The sequence below is a fragment of the Lottia gigantea genome, assembly GCF_000327385.1.
Source record: "Lottia gigantea unplaced genomic scaffold LOTGIsca_40, whole genome shotgun sequence".
In the NCBI taxonomy this organism is placed as follows: domain Eukaryota; kingdom Metazoa; phylum Mollusca; class Gastropoda; family Lottiidae; genus Lottia; species Lottia gigantea.
In genome coordinates, this window is record NW_008709380.1 from 598,272 (window position 1) to 618,746 (window position 20,475).

At 32.3% G+C, this 20,475-nt stretch overlaps 3 protein-coding genes across 3 annotated transcripts; all 3 read left to right on the forward strand.

Annotated features, from left to right (window-relative positions):
- Positions 1-299: 299 nt before the first annotated feature.
- Positions 300-12,990, forward strand: LOTGIDRAFT_122393 (hypothetical protein; the record flags this gene model as incomplete). Its single annotated transcript, XM_009060000.1, has 26 exons — positions 300-340; positions 529-617; positions 827-889; positions 1,140-1,278; positions 1,554-1,642; positions 1,848-1,924; positions 2,069-2,219; positions 2,398-2,555; positions 2,793-2,863; positions 3,040-3,192; positions 5,424-5,475; positions 5,876-6,013; positions 6,240-6,320; positions 6,667-6,815; positions 6,935-7,026; positions 8,661-8,734; positions 8,988-9,126; positions 9,348-9,429; positions 9,752-9,962; positions 10,191-10,280; positions 10,501-10,532; positions 11,444-11,558; positions 11,878-11,996; positions 12,245-12,340; positions 12,521-12,632; positions 12,820-12,990. Coding segments are annotated over 26 exons (2,784 nt in total), but the record flags the coding sequence as incomplete, so codon positions are not given.
- Positions 12,991-14,548: 1,558 nt separating this feature from the next.
- On the forward strand, positions 14,549-15,736 carry LOTGIDRAFT_163487 (hypothetical protein; the record flags this gene model as incomplete). The annotated part of the gene is made up of 2 exons (XM_009060001.1): positions 14,549-15,134; positions 15,503-15,736. Coding segments are annotated over 2 exons (820 nt in total), but the record flags the coding sequence as incomplete, so codon positions are not given.
- A 1,339-nt stretch (positions 15,737-17,075) lies between these two features.
- On the forward strand, positions 17,076-18,031 carry LOTGIDRAFT_122304 (hypothetical protein; the record flags this gene model as incomplete). Its single annotated transcript, XM_009060002.1, has 3 exons — positions 17,076-17,214; positions 17,463-17,608; positions 17,813-18,031. Coding segments are annotated over 3 exons (504 nt in total), but the record flags the coding sequence as incomplete, so codon positions are not given.
- Between the last annotated feature and the right edge of the window lie 2,444 nt (positions 18,032-20,475).

Here is a 20,475-nt window from a genome sequence, read left to right on the forward strand (position 1 = left end):
CTGTTGCTTTTCCCTCGTCTTTGTAGCTGTTTTAGTTTCATGACATGGAAATTTCTTTGATGTTGTCACACCCACTGGAAATGTTATAACAATGAACTGATGTTAATAAGAATTACGCAATTTAAATGTCAAAGTGTGGGGCCATCAACAAGGCTGGCTTTCTTTGTTGAACTACAATGTGAATAATTCTGCTAATCCTCTGAATGTATAATTTAATTCTAATTTGATTGGCTTTTATTGTTTCAAACACCATTTTGACAGATCCTGATATTGGTTTGTTTGATATCTTTATCTTTCAGTCAAGTTTTTTGATGTCCATTGTGAGAACACTGTCATCTAGGTAAATATGTGCAGTATTTAGATAATTGTCATCTTTAACACATTTTACATGTGAGGGTGAATTGCCTTAAATATGCTAAATTCTTGAAACAATACTAGTTATTGCATAGATAGCATGATTAATTTAAAACAAGAAAACCAGAGTAAACACATACTCATAATGTTTCATTAAAACTGTTCTTGTTTCAGTGCTGATTTTGAACAAAGGGAAAAGGAGAAAACTAGAATTGAGAAGGCTTTTAAAGAAAGTGAAAAGAGACTTGGTGAATTAGTGACAGGTTAGACAACATTTTTTGCTTTTTTTGATTAATATTTCTTGAAGATACTTGTGATGGTCTTGGATAGAGATTGCATTATTGTCATCAACAAGCATGTTAATATACTTGATATAGAGAAGATAACAACACATCTACTAAATGCATGAATATTACGAATTCAATATAATTCAGAGAGTTTAGTTATAAAGACAATGAATTGTTTACTTTAGGAAATTATCAAGATGTAATTAAGGTGTTACAAGCTTTTAGTTCCATGACAAAAAGTATACATGGTAGGTAAATTCAAAGTTTTATTTTATTCTATTCAGTATTTTGTTGTAGATGTAGCTTGTGTTAGGGTGATATGAGAATAATTTCTCATAAAAAGCATGAGCTTAGATCATTTGATCAATAATTTGTGCATTACAAACTGTACATATAAATTTTTTTCTTGATGCCGCTTTCCTTGAACTTCGTTCTCATTGCGCTGGTCAAGTCAGATGTAAAAATCAAATTCTTACCTTTATTCCTTGTTTACTTTAGAGTCAAGAATTAAAATGAGAAAAATAAAAGATGATCTAAAGTCTTGTAAAACTTTATTACATTTTAAACGAGACGAACTCCGAAAATTATGGAAAGATGGTGTAGAACATAAAACAGTTTTAGCCATGTTAGATCAAGTGTAAGTCCTCTTATTGGTATATTCAAATATGAACTTGATATTATTTGCTTTTTGGGGGCAAAAATGCTGTTATTACTTCAAGCTGACCAAAATTTAGTCCTGATTGAAGAAAATTTGTCACATGCTTAAACCCACGTGTGAATAACAGTCTGCTCTTTTAATGAATAATCATTGAATTATCTTAATTTGTAACAAGATTGAATTGAGCTTTAATTTTGGAAGGTTTCTGAAGTTGCATGTAATTTAGTTTATCGAAAGGGTAATTTTGATTTTAGAGAACAAATGAGAGAGATACCTGATAAAATGGATACATTTGTTGCTAGTAAACATTATTTACATGCTACTGATATTATAGTAGGTGCAGGTAAGATTTCTTTAATCTTTATTACCTTTTAGATACCTGTTTCTTCCAGATCTCAAATATGTCGTTAGTGTGTGATTTAAAATTCCAAGATAATCTCTTTTGACATGTGTCTGGAACATGGGTTGACCTTGTTTATTTGCTTCTTATATTTTTGTACACCGTACTATGTCTATTTGCACCTTAAGTTTTTTTTTATTAATTTCAGTTGCCAAATTAGAAGGTCCTTTATCTGATGTTGAAGCATTAAGAGATTTGAAAGTGGAATTAGTCTCTAGAAAAGAGGTAATATTTGTTTATCATTTTAGTTTAGATGTGATATTTGAAATTGAAGATGATATTTTATATAAATGTGGTGTTTTGAATTAGATAAGTTGAAATTTTTACTGTTTTTATAAAATGATTGGTAATTTATTTGGTTTGTTGTAGAAACTTCATGAAATATTAATAGAAGAATTACATCATCAAATCTATGAGAGGTCTATAGAGATATATGGTAATAATAAACGTCAACGGAAAGACCATACATCATTATCTACTGTTACACCTATAACACCTGATAAATATAGACTGAATACAGGTAATGATTTACCAGTTGATCTACATGATGAGAACATAGTTATATCTGGTGATGTTACAGAAGATATTGATATTTGTTTACATTTATAGGTTATGATTTACCAGTTGATCTACATGATGAGAATATAGTTATATCTGGTGATGTTACAGAAGATATTGATATTTGTTTACATTTATAGGTTATGATTTACCAGTTGATCTACATGATGAGAATATAGTTATATCTGGTAATGTTACAGAAGATATTAATGTTGATCCTGAAGAAAGTCTCCCACATTTTATATCTATTTTGATAGAATCATTATCTGTTTTAAAACGTCTTCCTGATGCTATAGAGGTATGGGAGAATTCATCTTAACATTGATTTACTAATCATTTTTTATCTAATGGTTGACTTTATAATAAACAACTTATAGTCATGTCATATTTCATGATTTTTTGGCCTTCGGCTTTTGGATATATGAAAATCAGCAGATAATATGAGCAGTTTTAATCCAATTGAATGATCGAAGTGACGTAACTTTTTAAGTAGGTTTAAATCTTTAACAAGTAAAACTGTTTTTATTTTTTTCAGGCCATTAAAGTTAAAATGGAACCAGAATTGTTGAATTTAGTTGCTAAAACTTCACAGCAAGTTGTAGAAAAGTAAGAGTTATAGATTTAATTGTATTGTGATTAAACAAATGTAAATCCACGTTCCACGATCAAACGTACTTTAATCTCAGACGCAGGCATTCTAACCAGTTGTAAAGTTCACAGCTTACTGATGAAGATTTGAGCCTTTTGTGTGTTCACATAATTGCAATTTTATGTTGTTTCAGTGCCTGTCAACAAGGAGAAACATTAGCCTATCAGTCACAACCCAGATATTTACTGGAGTTTCTCCAGAATGTCTTCTCTCATTTCCGCTGTGTTGCCAGATTACATGAAATTATTCTGAAACATATTAACAGAATCAGTGTAAGTAAACTGATGTATTTCAAATGATTTTGCTTTTGTCGTTATTTTCTTACACCAAAAACTTGCTGAACCCTTTCTCAATATCTGTTATTTTGTGGCCAATTGCATTCTCTGTTCAAAGCGAGATTTTTCATAGTGAAACATTTTGTGTAGAAAAATAATTTATGACTGGATAGCAAAAAATCAAGCCAAGCTTTAGCAGTCAGCAAGCTTTTGACCATTTTCTTTTCACCTGCCAAATGAAGCCTTAAAAAAATAAACACTCAAATATTTGTCTTTCACAAGAACAAACTAATAGGTCTAGTTTACATTTTATAGTAATAGTGCTTAAATTTTTTCTGTCAGGGCATCTTGACCCTTGTCCTATACACAAGAGCACACACAATTTGTATATTCTAGCACAATATTTGTATTTGAGGATATGGTTGTCAAGATATTTGCCTTACCACATATATAAAAGCACAAATTCAGTACAGTGATAATTTTTGGAATTAAAGCTCTGAGAAAACTTACACAGTGTTCACTTCAAGGATGTTATTTACATTTTCATGATATTATCATTGGTCAGAACTTAACTGGTAGTTGAATATTAAAATGATACAAAAAGTTGAAATTGAGCTCGGTCAGCTGGTTATTGTATAGCAAATATATAGACAACTATATATCTCTGTCAAAACATTAATGTATTCTTAACTTCTTTGTTCAATTGTTGAATTTAAAGCAACAGAAACCCTAAGCACAAACTCAGAATCATCAGACTTAGTTCCTTTAAAAATTTTCTGCTATAGATTTGTAATATTTGTACATACATTAGACTGAATTATGAATATTACCTCGTTTAGACTGAGAAAGTGGAGATTGAGGTATATTACTACAAGTTTATTGGGTTATATAGTTTCTATTGTCATGTGCATGAATCTTGTTTCGTTGGTGAACTTGTTCTACCTGATGGTTTAAAGCTTTTGTTGCCATTAATGCCTTCAATAATGATGTGATGCTTCAATTTTTTGAGTGGCATTAAGTTATCAGTAAATAATAATATCATTTTATGGGCAAATAGTTAATCAACTTGTTATTGTTATCCATGATATTGTGTCCATTTGTTATCCTTTAATGTGTCCCTTGACCTAATGGAAATATTGAGTTTGATTTAATGTCAAATCCATAATAAATGTAACTTCCTTAGAAAAAACTACAAGATTGTTTCAAGAATCTGCATGTCTGACATACTGCATTATCTGGTAGAGTTTTTTAAAAATAAAGTTGAGATTGATATTAACTGCATCATAAGCTCTCATAAATATTCCAAGACAATGGACCAATCTTTGGGATATTGGTCAAGAATAGATTTAATTTAAACTAGCAACCAAGTAGGCTGAAGATCAATATTCTGAGGCAGTTTGATAAAAGTAGTCAGTAGGCCATCAGTTGTAATTTCTCTTTTCATTCAGTCCTCCAAGGCTGTGATAGAGATATTAGGCTAGGTGTCTGTTTCATTTGGTTATCCTTATTCATCTTATATTTTCTCTTTCTGTTCAAGCATGAAGTTCCTTGATATGTTATTTTAAAGTTTATTTTCAATTGCATGAATTCTTGTTTTCCGCCAGTTCTTAATGTCTTTTAGTGCCTGTGCCAAATTTTGTATAAGGTATATATATTAAGTTGGATGGTTCTTCTTAGGTTGCAAACTTAACAGTCTTGAAGTAATTAAAAGAGGATGAGATATGTTGGATGATGTGCTTTAGGTTAACAAGAATTAGTAGAGAGCTTCTTATTACCATTATAATACTCTGATGACTGTCCATTGCAGTCAGTCTGATACTTGAGCATTAAGCAAGGAAGTTGATTTGACTGCTTAGACTGCACAATTTATGCATACTGAAAGTTTTGATTTTAACCTTTCTCTAATATCTCATAGTAAAGCTATAAAAATGGGAATACTACCAGAAACAATCTCAAATTCTAATATTTTTCACTCTGTGATGTCAATAATAATGCTGAAGACCACTGCATGAATATCAAAAACCATTGATTAAAAGTCAAAATCAAATGTATATGGCAAGTTAAATATAAAAAGTACAACAATAAATCTGTATGGAAAGAGATGTGTTTAGCCAATTATATTGCTGTCATTATTTAGAAAAAATGTTTAATTATTTTTTTTTTGCCAAAAACATTGATCTGGGCTTAACCTAGACTTTCATATATATATTTTATTTGTACAGCAATCTGGTATGCCTATAAGATCTGTATTGATGTATGATATGAAAGATGTCTGGTCTAAAATACAAGCTGTGGTAGGTGTTATATTTATATATCAAATAATCATTATTAACTATGTAGACATACTGAATAGATAACATAGTTTGTATATCAACTACCACCTTATCTGGCAAATATTCTTCCCATAGGTTACTTAAACATTTTTCAAAATGACATATATAATCTGTGTGTAATTTTAACAGATAATGATCTAAGTGCACCACAGTGAGGTCCTGAGATGGAAATTCATTAATTGCATAATGAAATGAAATGGAGTTCATAATGAGATATCTGTCTACTGACTCTTCTACATGACCTCAGCAAATCTATTATACAACATCTCAACCAACAACCACCATGCTAGTTATTGTACAATACTCATTAATGATTTCTAGTCTGTTTTATTTTGTGTCTTCTATTTATTATCATTATTAGCTACAAGTCTTATTGAGTGAATATTTAGATGTACAGAATACTCTTTCAACCAATCAACAATCAACTTCAGCTTTTGATGAGCCTAGTACAGATATTAAACATTATTTTAGTAAGAAAAGGATGCCCAAACCTAAAAAGGTAAGGAAGGTTACAGTTAGAGAAATATGATTCAGTTTATTGTAATGTAATTGTATATATTTTTTTTTATTATGTAATTAGATGTTGACTGAGCATGGGGCAAAATTCATCATTTCATGATGGAAATACTGCAGTAGACTAATGATAGAGTAATTTGTATGTAATTTGGTATTTTATATTCTTCCATATTCTTTTCTAAAATTTAATGGTTGATATTATTTTCTAGTTATCACTGTTTAGATTTGATGCGTCTCTACAAGCTTTAAGTACTAATAGTTATATTGATGATAATAGACAATTTGATACAGTAAGTACAAAATCATATAACATTGATATATTTAATGATATTTTCACTTCCATTGAGAGAAGATTATATTCACCGGTCGAGATGTAGACAAATCTTGTATTAGATTAAGTTTGTACCTAAATATAGAATAAAGAATAACCCACCAAGTCTAAATTAGATTCACGGTTTTGATTGATGAAAATATATTCTTTTTGCCTATAAAATCTCGTGTGCAGCTGTTTGCAGATGACTTAAACAAAGTATGCCACCATTTTCCATTGAACAGACTCTTTCAGTTTCAGTTGTCATTAGATTTATCATGTGTCTATCAAGTTAAATTGATGATATATAAACAATTATTTTACAGATTGAATATTTAGGAGAGCCTGGTTTATTAGCTGGTATGTCTAAACATCAGTTTGTTTGTAAACCATCAGCTAATAATATAACTACCATCTATAAACCATTGAAAAAATTTATTAAAGAAATAGAAAAAGCTATGGAATGTCCTGCCAGGTAATTCATCATTTTCATTATTTTGAATACAGGCATCAATATAATGGCAACCTATATGATCTACGTAATATCTACAATGTACCTTGAACATAATTTCTACTGTCATATATTATTTCCAGTCTACAAGAGTTTGTTGGTGAATTTTTACAGAAGGCGTTTTTAGGCCAGGTTCATCAAAGAGTATCAAAATCAATAGATGCAGCTACACGAGGTAGGTGTTTACAGTAATTGCCTCAGAACACACACTCATTTGTTAATGTTATCTGTAAAAAGATTCATATTTGTAACATTCTGTGGTTCAGATAATTTCAGAAAACTTGAAAAGATTACTAAATCAAAAACCATTTAAGATAAGTGACTTCTTAAGGTGGTCAAGTTTCTTGACTTTTAGAAGCAAATATCACCTGTTTTATTAACAGGGGACCATTTGAGCGCCCCGGCATCCCTTTCTGGATTTTAGAGGGCACCATGTTCCCCTAAATACTCCACTGCCTGTGGACCATGATACACGTTTTGACAAATTCTAATTACAAAATTGTGTCGTTTGCTGATCAGTGGATGAACATGATGATCATAAATGTAAGTTTAGGATTGGTTGGTTAGTTATTGTAACAGTTTATTGTCAAATTGGTTATTTCAATTTAATTTTTATATTTTCAAAGTTGAATGTTTTTAAGTGTTGAAATCCAACTTGTTAAAAATAATTGTATTGTTTAAATTTTAATGAAATTCTCACAAAGACTCTTCATGTCCAGATATGACTTGAGAGAACATTGGAGTAAATCTATGCATGTATCCACTTATAGTCATAGCGCAAAATATATGCAATCATGGACACTTTAAGACATATGCATTGCAAAAACAGTATCCCTTGCAGAGATAAATATTAGTGAATAGACTTTACTTAAGAAAGTTTTCTTGATAACATAGATATAGTAGACTTTATTAGATAATCTTAATTTTATAAAGTTACTTGAGTAAGTTAGTATATAGTGTTGCTGCATGATGGTAATTAAATCAAAATGAGTATTCTTGTGGAACAAAGCTATTTTTGCTTTGATTCAAAACATACACGAACAATCTACTTTATGTCTAGGTAGTCTAGGTTGTTGAGTTACAATTTCTATTTATTCTACCTACAAATAAAGTGAACTGTTCATTATTATGATTTTTGAATTGGACCTCAATGTGCAAAATGATCTTCACTTGACTATAGTGTGTATTGAAGTTAGGAGTAATCAGAAGAGTTGTCTATAAATGGTTATATATTGAATATTGTAAAGTTGTTTAACATTGTGTTAAGTTATAAAATCATTTGTGCATGATTGGATTTTATATTAATTCAGCTTTGATCCCATTGATGTATCTACATTGTGTTTTCTTCTCATTTTCTTAAAATGGAGATCGATTTTATTGCTTGATTAAAAATTTTGTAATTGTTTTAAATGTTTTATGGAGAAAAGTTTTTAATTGCAAATGTTTGCATGATAAATTATTTTGTTTAGAATACCAAGGTTATTTATATATTTTCATCATTTATTACCCATGTTGCTGTTTGTCCCTAAAATACAAAACAAAATGAATATGATTAATTCTTTTACTTATATTACATTGTATTTTGTGTGTCTGATAAGGGATAGAGGGTAGTTGTATCACATTTAACTATTGTATTATCATGCTATGTTCATGGCTGATAGACTTGGTTTCTGAATCCATTCCACACTAATTTTTCTGAGGCAATTTTGACAGTAATTATCAGATTATTGGTACCAACAATGCTTGTTTTCCTGAAATGAACAAGGAATCTGACTTATTCACTGACATATATAATAATTTTTCTAACAGGTTTTGATGCATTACGTCATGTTATTGATGAGAAGAATCGTAGAGAATTAGGAGTGCCAAGACCATTGTTACAGGTACATCATATAATAACTTCAGACCTACCTATACCCCATTAAAACTTGGATTGGCATATTATTATTATAACTAACATCTTTTAATATACTAAGATATTACCAAGTTTTAAAACTAGCTGTCCTGATGAGGATTTGTGTTTCTGCAACATCAAAATCATTCATTCATCAATCATCTAGACAATTAAAATCACAGTTAAATCTAAAAAGTTAATTTTAGAAAATTTTATTATTAAATTAAATTGTTTATGAACAGAGTACGGTTACAGTAGAGAGAAATATACAAGAACTACGAGAATTAATGCAAGATTTACCTGATTGTTCAGAGAGGTTTTTAAATATGATTTGTAATGTATTAGGTGACTATAGAGATAAATGTCATTCAGCTTATAGAGGTAATTTGTGCACTATTTATTGCAATAAGCCTTCTGTTGGTCAAAGGTTGGAATTAGATTTCAATGGTCATTTGCATGTGAATTTAATTTTTACAAAAGTTCATAAAACAGGATTTATGATTTTCTCCCAACGGCCAATAATATATTCATTTTTATTAATATTCAAAGTAAATTTTTTTTTTTACATTTATATTATGTTTTCGATATTTCTGATTTGATAGATATTGTACAACATGGATCTGATGAAAAAAGAGTGATATCTGCTATGTGGGCTAAAGATGAAGATATCAGTAGATTCTTGAGGTATGGTTTTCTACCACATTATTTTGTTTATTTTTTTTGCACTTGCCATCCATGATCTGGCCAAATTGTTATGCATCTCCTGTTCTGGGTCATATAATATTCAACCAATCAAATTCTGTGTTCATTTAAAATAGTTTTGAAAGTGTTATTAATTGGTTCGCATAATAATGACCACTTTTAAAGCTTTTGGGTAAAACTTACTCAGAACACAATTTAGTGAAGAATCTTATCAGATCAGGGATGGTAAGTGAATTAACCAGCAACAAAAACATAAACTTGATCTAGATCTGCAGTTTAATTTTGTTTGTACCGGTATTTGTAGATCTTTACCTGGCTGGAGAACATTACAACCTGGAGAGGGTCAAGAGCTAGATAGAACTGTATGTTCTGAGGATGAGATGAGAGCTTTGAATTCTAAAGAAGCTGTTATATTAATAACTAATTTATCCTCTGATGAAAATCTCATACCACAAAATGAAATTATAACTGATATAACTCAAATGAGAACTGTAGCTAATGTTCATGAGAGTTTGGTATGTATACTTTAAATAGTCAAACTAGAGTGCTCAGGTTACAGTCAAATAGAAACCAAACAGTGTGGTCCAAATGAAATCTCTTACAAATTAAATTAGACCCACATTTTGAGAAGGGTGCAAAATTAACTATTTAGATATTTATTCCATACTGGTATTTCCTGTAGATTTTATAGTCAATATCCTTCAGCATAATTTCTATATGTTATCTATGTTGATGTATTTCAGGAATGGTTTGCTGGTGGTTTAAGACAATTTGTATCAACATTAAAATCTAAATCTAGTGGAGATCAAAGTATTTCTTCTACTGTAAGTACTGTTTGAAATTAGTTATCTTATTTTACACCTAGTAACATTCAAGTTAATTTTTAGAAGCTTCTGGTTGTTTTCTGATCTTGATGATATTATGCAAATTGTCTTAAATATTTATCTAAAAGATACTCAAGATGTTTTAATTTGAAGCTTCAGAAATTGAAAAGGTTGTTTCAATAAAAAGATTACTATTGGCAAGAGTTCATATCCTGGTTCTCTATTGTAGGACATCCCACCAGTTGAAGACAAAATATTACAGTAAGTTTCTATTATTACATGATTCTACCATCTTTAATATGCTAAACAGTACTCCAGTAGCTCCTCCCACTACGATAATATGATATTGAGTTCCATTATAAACTCCATTATAAACTACACTTGATTGACAGCTGAATGTTTCAACTTCAAGGGAGGTAATTTAGGAGAGAAAAAAATAAACTACTAGATATAGGTCAAACACACTTCAAGGGAGGTTATGGGGTGAAATATTACAGTTTTCTGGATATAAGATCGTTTTTTACAGTAGATTATATTAACAAAATCAAAACTTTTATTTATGTAGTTCAGAAACCTCCAAAAAATACTTCAAGAGGGTCATTTTAAAAATTTAACAATGTTTTGATAAATATAGGTCAGAATTATTGTGCTTATATTAAGGGACATAACTATGTTTCAATTTATAAATGTAAATCAAAGACAATTGTTATTAGAGAATAGAACATATAACGGATGGTTAATTAAACACTTATAAGAGGTAATTAAGGGATTATCAGATTATCGGGTTGGTCATCAAGTAATTGTAATGACAAGCAGTGATTGATGGCTTTATATTTCATCAGAGAGATGCCATTCTGTTTTCATTTGGAGGACATTGACTGACATGTAATTTGGCTAACCTATACTTGATGTCCGATTTCAGCTTCCCCGTCGGTCATGTCTGGTATGTAGAGCCAAATCAACAGCCCCGATTCCATCTATTGTATTCCATCTTGAAACAACTGTAACTTCTGCATATATTATTGACAGAATCATCCTCTTAAAAATCTTTCACACAAAGTATATTAACTCACTGAGACCTATAATTAATACCAGCAGAACATTGATTTGTAAGATTAATAATGATATTTGTAACAAACAAAAAATACAAATTTGTTATTATTGTTTTTCAGATCATTAAGTAAACTTGTTCAAGATTTCCAAGATTTAGCTGAGATTTGTTTATTATTGTTACATTTAGAAGTTCGTGTACATTGTTTTTATTATTTATTACCTGTCGCTAAACAAGTAAGTTTCTATCTAGATTAATATTTATACCTGATTCATCTCTTTCTCTTCAGAATCATAATCAGAATCTTCAAACTTAAAACACGAAAGAACTAAGCAACAAATATAGTTCAGCAAGATATTTTTACACTGGTTCCCTTTTAAAACATGGACACTAACAGTTCATCTTATTTAAGTAACAATAAACACAATATAAGTCTATTATAAGTTGTTGTTTTTGATGTTTGTTGATACACAGTTCAGAATCGCCAGTACAGTAACTAGGCTGTCTTCAAGTGAACATTATTATAAGATTTATTTAATTTATTCAATATTTCAGTCTAACTATGCTGGACCTATAGATGATTTAGATCCTGATTCTAATGTATTAAAATTAAATAAAGATCTTACTAGTATGGAGGAAGTATTAGCCCAGAGTTTACAACCTAAAAAATTCAAGTAGGTATTCTCTATTTCATATTTAAACAAAAACAATAGTCTAAATATTTTCTATTCCCTTATGAAACACTTTGCCTCCACCTATCTGTATCACATTGTAGAATTGCTATTTGATTCCTGGTTCATCTGCAAACAAATGCAGACCATTATTAACATTCCCATCTGATTTGATATTTCTTCTTAATTTAATTTTTTAACAGCAAAATTATCTGATGTTTTTGGACTCTAATTTTGTATATTTTATGTAGGTATATATTTGAGAGTCTAGGATATCTTGTAGCTTCTATACTTATTAACAGTATTCAATTCTTAAAGAAGATTAATGAAAATGGGATCAAGAAAATGTAAGTATATGTAATTCTCTCAGACAAAATCCTAAATTATAAATACCAAAATTAAAACATTTTTATATACCACACTTGGTAAGTATGTATATTGTTGAGACACTGCCTTATCTAAAAGTTTCACTGAACTGGACAGGTTATCTTGTAAAGTTAAAAGATATAATATTGTTGATATTTTAGGTGTAGGAATATCCTAGCTATTCAACAGAATCTAACCAATATAACTTTAACAAGAGAGGCTGATTTAGATAGAGCTCGACATTTTTATGAACAATTATATCTTTCACCAGACGTAAGTATTTATAAATATCTTTAGTAATCTAACAAGTAATGTAACAAGAGTAAGCTCGTGCCATTTTCAGGCAAGATGGCAAAAAAAATAAAAACATATGAAACTCCATATCATATCGTCCTAACATCATGTACACTAAGAGGGTATTTTAGAAGTAAATGAATTCAATATTACTTGATATTTGTAGGATATTTTGTCATCAGTAGTAGAGAAAGGACCACAGTTTACTGGTATAGAATATAGTCAATTAATACAGTTATATCATAGAAGTCATCCTGCTATATCAGCTTCTACACAAGATAAACATTTACAACGTCTTAATGAAGTCATGGAAAAAGGACAGAATGAAACAGTGTAATAATGCTTAAATAACAGACTTCTGATATACACATTAGGGCCTGCTGGCTTTAGTTAAGCTTGGACAGTTTGGTTCTTGTTATCAAGAGAGTCATAGTAAACATCACTAGGATCAAATGCATATACGGTTATTATTTATGTAAAATATATTTGATATAACCAATATATGTATGTTCTGTGCAATACTCGTTGTTATGTATCAATCATTCCTTATATTTCCTATGACAATACATCTTTTCTTTTCCTATTTATGTACACTGCATCGTACACTTGTATCTTCACCGTTAAATTATCTTGTTGCCAATGTTGCCATAGGATTAAAAATTATGTAAAAAACCGTTATAATGCATTGTTACTGTGTATTTATAAGTGTTATTTTAACATGTTGTATAATATGTGATACTGATACAATGATTAAATTGCTAAACATTCTGTATAGTCTGATGTTAAAATCTTACGACAACTGTACAGATTCTGGACCAAGCGCTGATGGTAGCAGAATTGGTAACATTGACGGCTTTATTTAGACTTCCTTAAAACAAAGAAGATCTGACTTTTGTCTGGATTGGAAAGCTTATGATGGAATTTTAATTCGCATTATGTTGATGTCACACTTCCTACGTCACAGCTCCTTCTCCGACACCTGCAAAATGGCGTTGTATAGCGTGGGACTATAAATGCAGTAGAAATGCTAGATACTGAATCTTACCTCTTGTTTTGTTGTTGTTTTGTTTTGCTGTATGGATGTGAGAATAGACGAGATACGGTACAGTAGAAATAGAATCAGCGAATAAACTAGGTACGGTTCTAGACACGATGCGGAAGATTTGCTTCTCCTTATTTTCTGTTGATAACCCCACACCCTACACCTACGTACCTTCAGTCCACACTTGGTATAGTACCTACCTTGTCTATGCACACATTTGCTGTGAATCCAAGTGCGTTCATGTTTATATTCATATCGACGCAGTTTTTTGTGACCAGTGGCCCATCTAGAAAACGCCTAACGGGAGGGGGTGGGGAAGCAAAAATAAGAGGTGTCTTAAAAGCCTTTTGAGGCTCGGTAGATTTCAGATAGCCTGAGATGAATGTAGAGCATTTTGAGGGCTTAATTTTCATCTCAAAATAAGACGTTTTACAGTTCAAGAATTGTGAGACAGTTATCATATGAATGCCCTGTATATATTTAATAGTGTGGTGATTGAGTTTCAACCGAAACAATGTCAAAGTCACGTTTTGTACTGGTTAAAACTATGTCCTTTCATTTTAACAATATATATAACTTACTAGTCATTACCTACAACAATATAATAGAACCCAATCATTAACTATTATTTCGTTTTTAGCACAAAATGTCCATTTTCAATACATTTCTAACTGATCGTGTCCATGCGGAAGTTCTAGGCGTTTTTACAAGTTCGTTTTCTTTTTGTGCGTCATTTACGCACAGGTTTTGGTTAAAGAGCATTTTGGCAAGTGATATCCGAACTCTATGGCAGTGTTATGATGGGATTTAGAAGGTCAATTTCTGGATGTTGAATTAGATGATCTCTATTACCATGACTCCATTGATAGTGCTTCTTGTTAGTTTTCTCGGCACTTCTGCTGCTCATGGATCAGAACTAGGAAACTCCGGTGTGGAATCAAGGTTTGTATTAAATCCTCAGCCTGCATCACCACAATTTGTTAATTCCATACTGGAACTTCTAAGCCGACTGCCCTTCAACCTGTACAACAACTATATCTGTAATGTGTACGCCGATGTTTATTCTGCTCCTTATTTTCATGGGTACCCGTATACCTATTATTACTACAGTAGAGGCAGGCGTGAGGCGTACAGCACGTACGAGTTGTATCAATACAGTCAAACAGTGAAAGGAACATTCAAGATCCTATCTTCCTACTGGAGCCACAAAGAATTTAAGAGTTTATATGATGAAGTCCGGGAGATAGCTACTGATATCATGTCCAGAAGAGATCAGAAAGGACCCACCGTTGCTGAAACTACAAGACGAGTCCTAAAGAATTACTTATCCAGAAATAAAGTTTCTATGAATGTAGATAATGTTCACAGTGCTATCGTTAAAATAAATACAACACCAAAAAGGATCTTCCAATCTTCTGTCAACTATTTTGTAAGAAGCTGTAAGTAATAGTCTGAAATAACATTAGTAGTAAAAGTCACCTACGTACCAGTCTATGCTAGGCATTTCTGTTTCTAACAGGACGTCTAAATTTATACAATCCGCACAAAATTTTATTCGACAGAGGTCTTCGAACCACTGTAATTGATCTGCCATATTTGATGTTCATTTATTACAGATCAGTACTACAGAATGACGTATTAAGAGAAAGAAAATGTCTCAAATCACTGAAAAGCCTAGACCGTCCCACTTATTCGTTATTCATAACGGTTCCTACCAAAATTTCCCTCAATTCCATTATATCGTCTTCACCTACATGCTGATGGATTGTCATTCCCGTTGTAAGTTCTTAATTTTAATACTTTTCAGCATGTAGTGCTGTAAGGAGTAACTCGCATTGTAATTATGTACGACATATGACTACTTCCGGTCTATGTAGTACAGTCTACTTTAGTAACCTAATGTTTAACCAATGTTGTGAGGGTAACACAACTACCGGGGGTGTAACGGCAACATTAACTACTACAGCTACTTCTACCTCCAGCACAACTACTACCACTACTACTATTAGCAGCAGTGATTCCTCTACAGCTTCTACTAAAGGTAAGGAACCGCGTTTGCTCAATGAGGTAAACGCTTGTTTGATAGGGTGAGATAATACCTTCATTTCATTTCCACTTAAGGTAACCGATTCTGTTAGGAATCCAACCGTTACAACACTCGAACCAACTACATCTATTAGGTTTTCAGAAACTATTTCTATCTTTATTGCTCTCGAGTAAAATATTTTACGTTTAAGAAGTTTTTAAACATTTTGCAAAAAAAAAATGCTCCTGTTACTGTTGTTTGTTTCTTAAAAAATATGCTTATATAATTACTGAATTGGTCCGCTACTACTTTTGATGCATCTTTATTTAAGAGTGTGGTATAAGTAAACTAAACCCCGCAGTGCGAGTTGGTGGTCGACTAAAAGCTTCAGCGAGATTTTTAACCTTCCTGACAATGATGAATGAATTAAGGATTGTGGGAGGGGTACCCACAGATAAATGTGAATATCCATGGGTTGTACGACTACAAGTTGACCAATCTATCTGTGCTGGTTCTATTATAGACGAAACTCATATACTTACTGCTGGACATTGCTTTGGGTAAGACTGGTAGTTTGATATAAGAGTTATTTTCTATTAGCCTACAGTAGGTTCATTCAGTTCTGTGGCGGCTAATTTTGCGTGAGGAATTGTTATTTCAATGTTTGAAGACAGTCGTGACAGACAGTCGAGTATAGAGTTGTTGGACAGCCATGGACACAAACTACATTCCTCTAGGTGCCGTGTCTTTATTGTTGCATTATGAGTAAATCAATTGCATATTTGGAAATTGAATCATGGCTAATGGAAGTATTGCTATTTCAGAGCTAACACTAAACTAAGCGGTGTAACAGTATATGCTGGTGATCATAATTATGATATTAAAGATACAGACGAAGTAGAGGTTCCTGTATCGAAGATTGATATTCATCCTCTATATAAAGATCTACCAGATGGAACTGTCGGTAGGTAACTACTATCTCTAAATGGATAAGAAAATGCACCTCCTCATAAAAGATATGCGGGGACCGAAAGCGTTCAAGTGTTGATTTTAATAGAAACTAAATAGTTGCTAGAAGAAAAAAATATTTGTAACAAAGAACAGTCAGATCCGTTAACTGAAGTATGTGATCAAAATGTTATAAACATTGAAGGCAGACTTCTATATGACCAGATACCATCTGTAGTATATCAGCTGTATTTGAAAACCGTACCGACAAAATATAAAAACGAACCTTTGTGGTGTGATGTATCTCAAGCAACTTTTTATCTATTTAAAATCTATCCCTTAAAATATATATAAGTTAGTAATGTTGAATTCTTAATGAATTCTACGTTTATATTTTATCACAGTTTATGATATGGCAATGTTAACACTGAGTAAGCCCCTGACGTTCAATGACTGTATTGGACCGGTATGTTTACCCAATGCTGGTGATAGTTCTAAACTTGATAACACAGACTGTACTGTGGCTGGTTGGGGAACAACATCATGTAAGTAAACAATTTCTGTTTTGACCTGGTCTAGTTTTAAATTGAAATGTCGCACACACATGCGCAACTGGACTAAATAGGCAAGGTTGCTCGGTTAAGTACATTGACAAATCAATGCTCATGAGGAAATCAAATGAGTATGCAAACCTCTAGATAGCATAGTGGTACCCCGCGCTCATAAGCCAAAATCAGGAACAGAGCAGTTACTCGCAAAATTCTTGTATAAAAGTACTCTATATTTATTTTAGTTGGTGGATCTCCATCACCCGTCCTTCAAGAGGTTACAGTACCAACTTACAGTGGTTTAAAATGTAAAGATGCATATAATGCCTCTTTACCTTCCAATACAGCTGTTCAGATTTGTGCTGGTGGTCCTGGTGTTGATAGCTGTCAGGTATGAATCACAAGGAAGATCAGCAACTTTATAGTACAAGCTATAAAGACTAAATGGACAAATGTAACGCAATCCTCGCAATCTTTGACAATGATATTTTGATTGTTTGATACAAAGAGCCCCTTTTGCTCCTCTTATGTCCGAATCTGAATCGACTCATTGTGCGCTTGGAAGTGATCTTCAATTATCGCATCTTTGTTTCAGGGTGATTCAGGTGGTCCATTATTCTGTCCAGTAAATGGTCAATATGTACAGTATGGAATTGTTTCTTATGGTGATGGTTGTGGCGTGGCAGGAAGTGCCGCTGTGTACACTGATGTTAGTGCTCTGTTGGATTTTATCAACTCCAAAACCTCCTCCAGACAATATGATATACTTAACTCATATTATCCATATTTCATGGCTAAGAAATTCCGGGGATGATGAAAGCCCCAAGAGAAACGTTGAAAATTAAAAGCCTATTTGTTTTACACAAGATATTGAGATGAAACGAAATTGTTGTGTCATTTTTTTCAATTGTCCAAACACCCATCATATCCTGTAATCTGGTAGTCGGAAGTTATCATTTCTGCATCACTGGCATATTTTTTTATAATGTATAAAATTATATGTACATTATATAATCTGATGGAGTAAGATGTGCTGTTGTCGGAGAAATGATAAACTGATGATAAGATGCCAAATAAATTTATAAATTAAACTTCATATCAAGATAATCCCAAGAGTCGCCTTCCAGTAGCTGAAAACATTCTGAAGACGATTTTCGGTTAAAATATATCATTTGGGGCAACGATTAGAACTGTTTGGAACATAGTATGCCTATTTGGGATGCATACAAAAGTTTTGGTCTAGGATAGATGTTCTGTAGCATTGGATTGCAAATTTGGACGGATCGATTGACATGGGTACTGCCAATGTATGTCCACTTAGGAGGATGAAAACGTGGGTATATATTACCGTTCTCTAGTACGGATGTATCTGTATGTGTAGGGAAATTCAGAAATTAGAACAATGCAAAAATACGACACGATTTTGACCACAATTATAGAAAAAAAATGTGGAATAATGTATCTGTGTATTTATTTGAACATTTTAATTAATATTTTGACGGTGTTAAAACCGTTAAGTCAATATATGGCCATCTGTCTATGCGTCTTCTTGGGCTTGACTTGTCTATATATAAAAACTAAATAAATACAAAATATATATTGTTGTACGTGGGTATCTTCAAGCTGAGAAAGGTTCGGTTTCACAAACTTAGTTGGCCTTGTTACAACGCCTCCGTCTTATCGATCAATCGGTATGGGTATTTAAATGTTCTTTGAAACAAGCAGAAATGTGCATTTGCTTCCAAATTATCCACCATGAACACCAAAGCTGTTTTAGTTTTATTGAGTGTTATTTCCTGTAGTTTTGGAAAGGATTTGCGAAGATATAGACAGAGACCAAGACATGACCGATGGGAGACACAAGATTTCCGTCCTCCAAGAATGGACCATGGTTACCAACAGTATAATAACGACGACTTCGACGGATGGGGATCGAGATGGGAACGTCCTAATGATGGTCATTTCAGACATCCACATCACCATGAATACCACGAACTACCGCCATTTATGACTGGTGGTTTCCCAGAAGGAGAAGAAATTGAAGAACCTGCACGACCTGCACCACCTTCCAAACCACTCAATCCAGTTTTGAGCACCCTAAGTGATCTTCCATTATCGCTGTATAATAGCTACATCTGTAATATGTTTGGTACACAACAAGTTTCTCCCAACATTGATGGTAACATGATCAGACAAAAGAGAGCTTTGTTCAGCAACGATTTCTTCCATTTGCTACGTAATTTCAGAAAAGTCATACGGGAAACTTATATCCAGTTGAAACCTTTCATGTCACAGCCGGACAATGAGCTACTTACTCGAATCCAGAATACCGCATTTAATCTCATGGATTTCTCTTCAAACAGAGGTCTTCAAGTCAGTGAGGTTGTTCAAGCTTTAATCGAAGAAGAAATGCAGTCTGAAGGTCTAGTTGGAAGCGCCCAGACAGTATTTGAAGCTATTCAAAAACTGTCTAACGAAAATAAATCAGACATTGAATCATCAACATTGGAAGCTGTTGACAATTGTAAGTGAATTTATTTTAAAGACGTTTTTGAAATATCATATGTTATTTATACCAATCTAATCTTCAAAAAAAACCCCAAAAAAACCTGAATCTGCTGTCGTTCACAGCCAGTGCCTATTTTGTTGTACCTATTCCACTGTCGTTCACTTGTGATTTGATTTTTGTTAAACGGTTTTACATTGGGTGAAAGCATTATTCGTTGATTTGAAGTGGTAATTTTATGGTAACGATCTACCCTCATTTTTAGCTTGTGGTATTATCAACAATGAGTTTTACTGTAATTATATGAAGAAATTATCTGCCAGTTCTGGTTGCAGTGGTAACTTCTTTAGTACCGAAATCTTGGAAAAATGCTGCAGTTCCTTTGGTGAGTTCATTGTGTTTTGTCTAATCAAATCTTATTTCGTCCCTAGGTATTCTCGCTTGCAATCAATATCGATTAACATGAGAAGAATTCCAAATTTACCTATGCCATTTGCAATGCACAATCAAAGCCAAACTGCCCACGAAATCATTACCAAAGACCTGAAATGGGTCCATGAGTTATTCTGTATCATCTGCTTTGGAAGATATTCAAAAGAATGAACAAATTATGTTGAAACGACCAGGTTTCCGACATTGTTTATGCATCTAATCTTCAATTCAAACGAAGGAACAATCATTGTAGCAACTGAGCCGACTACAACTGTAGATGTCACCACGACTCAGCAGGTCCCACAAGCTCCAGAAACAAC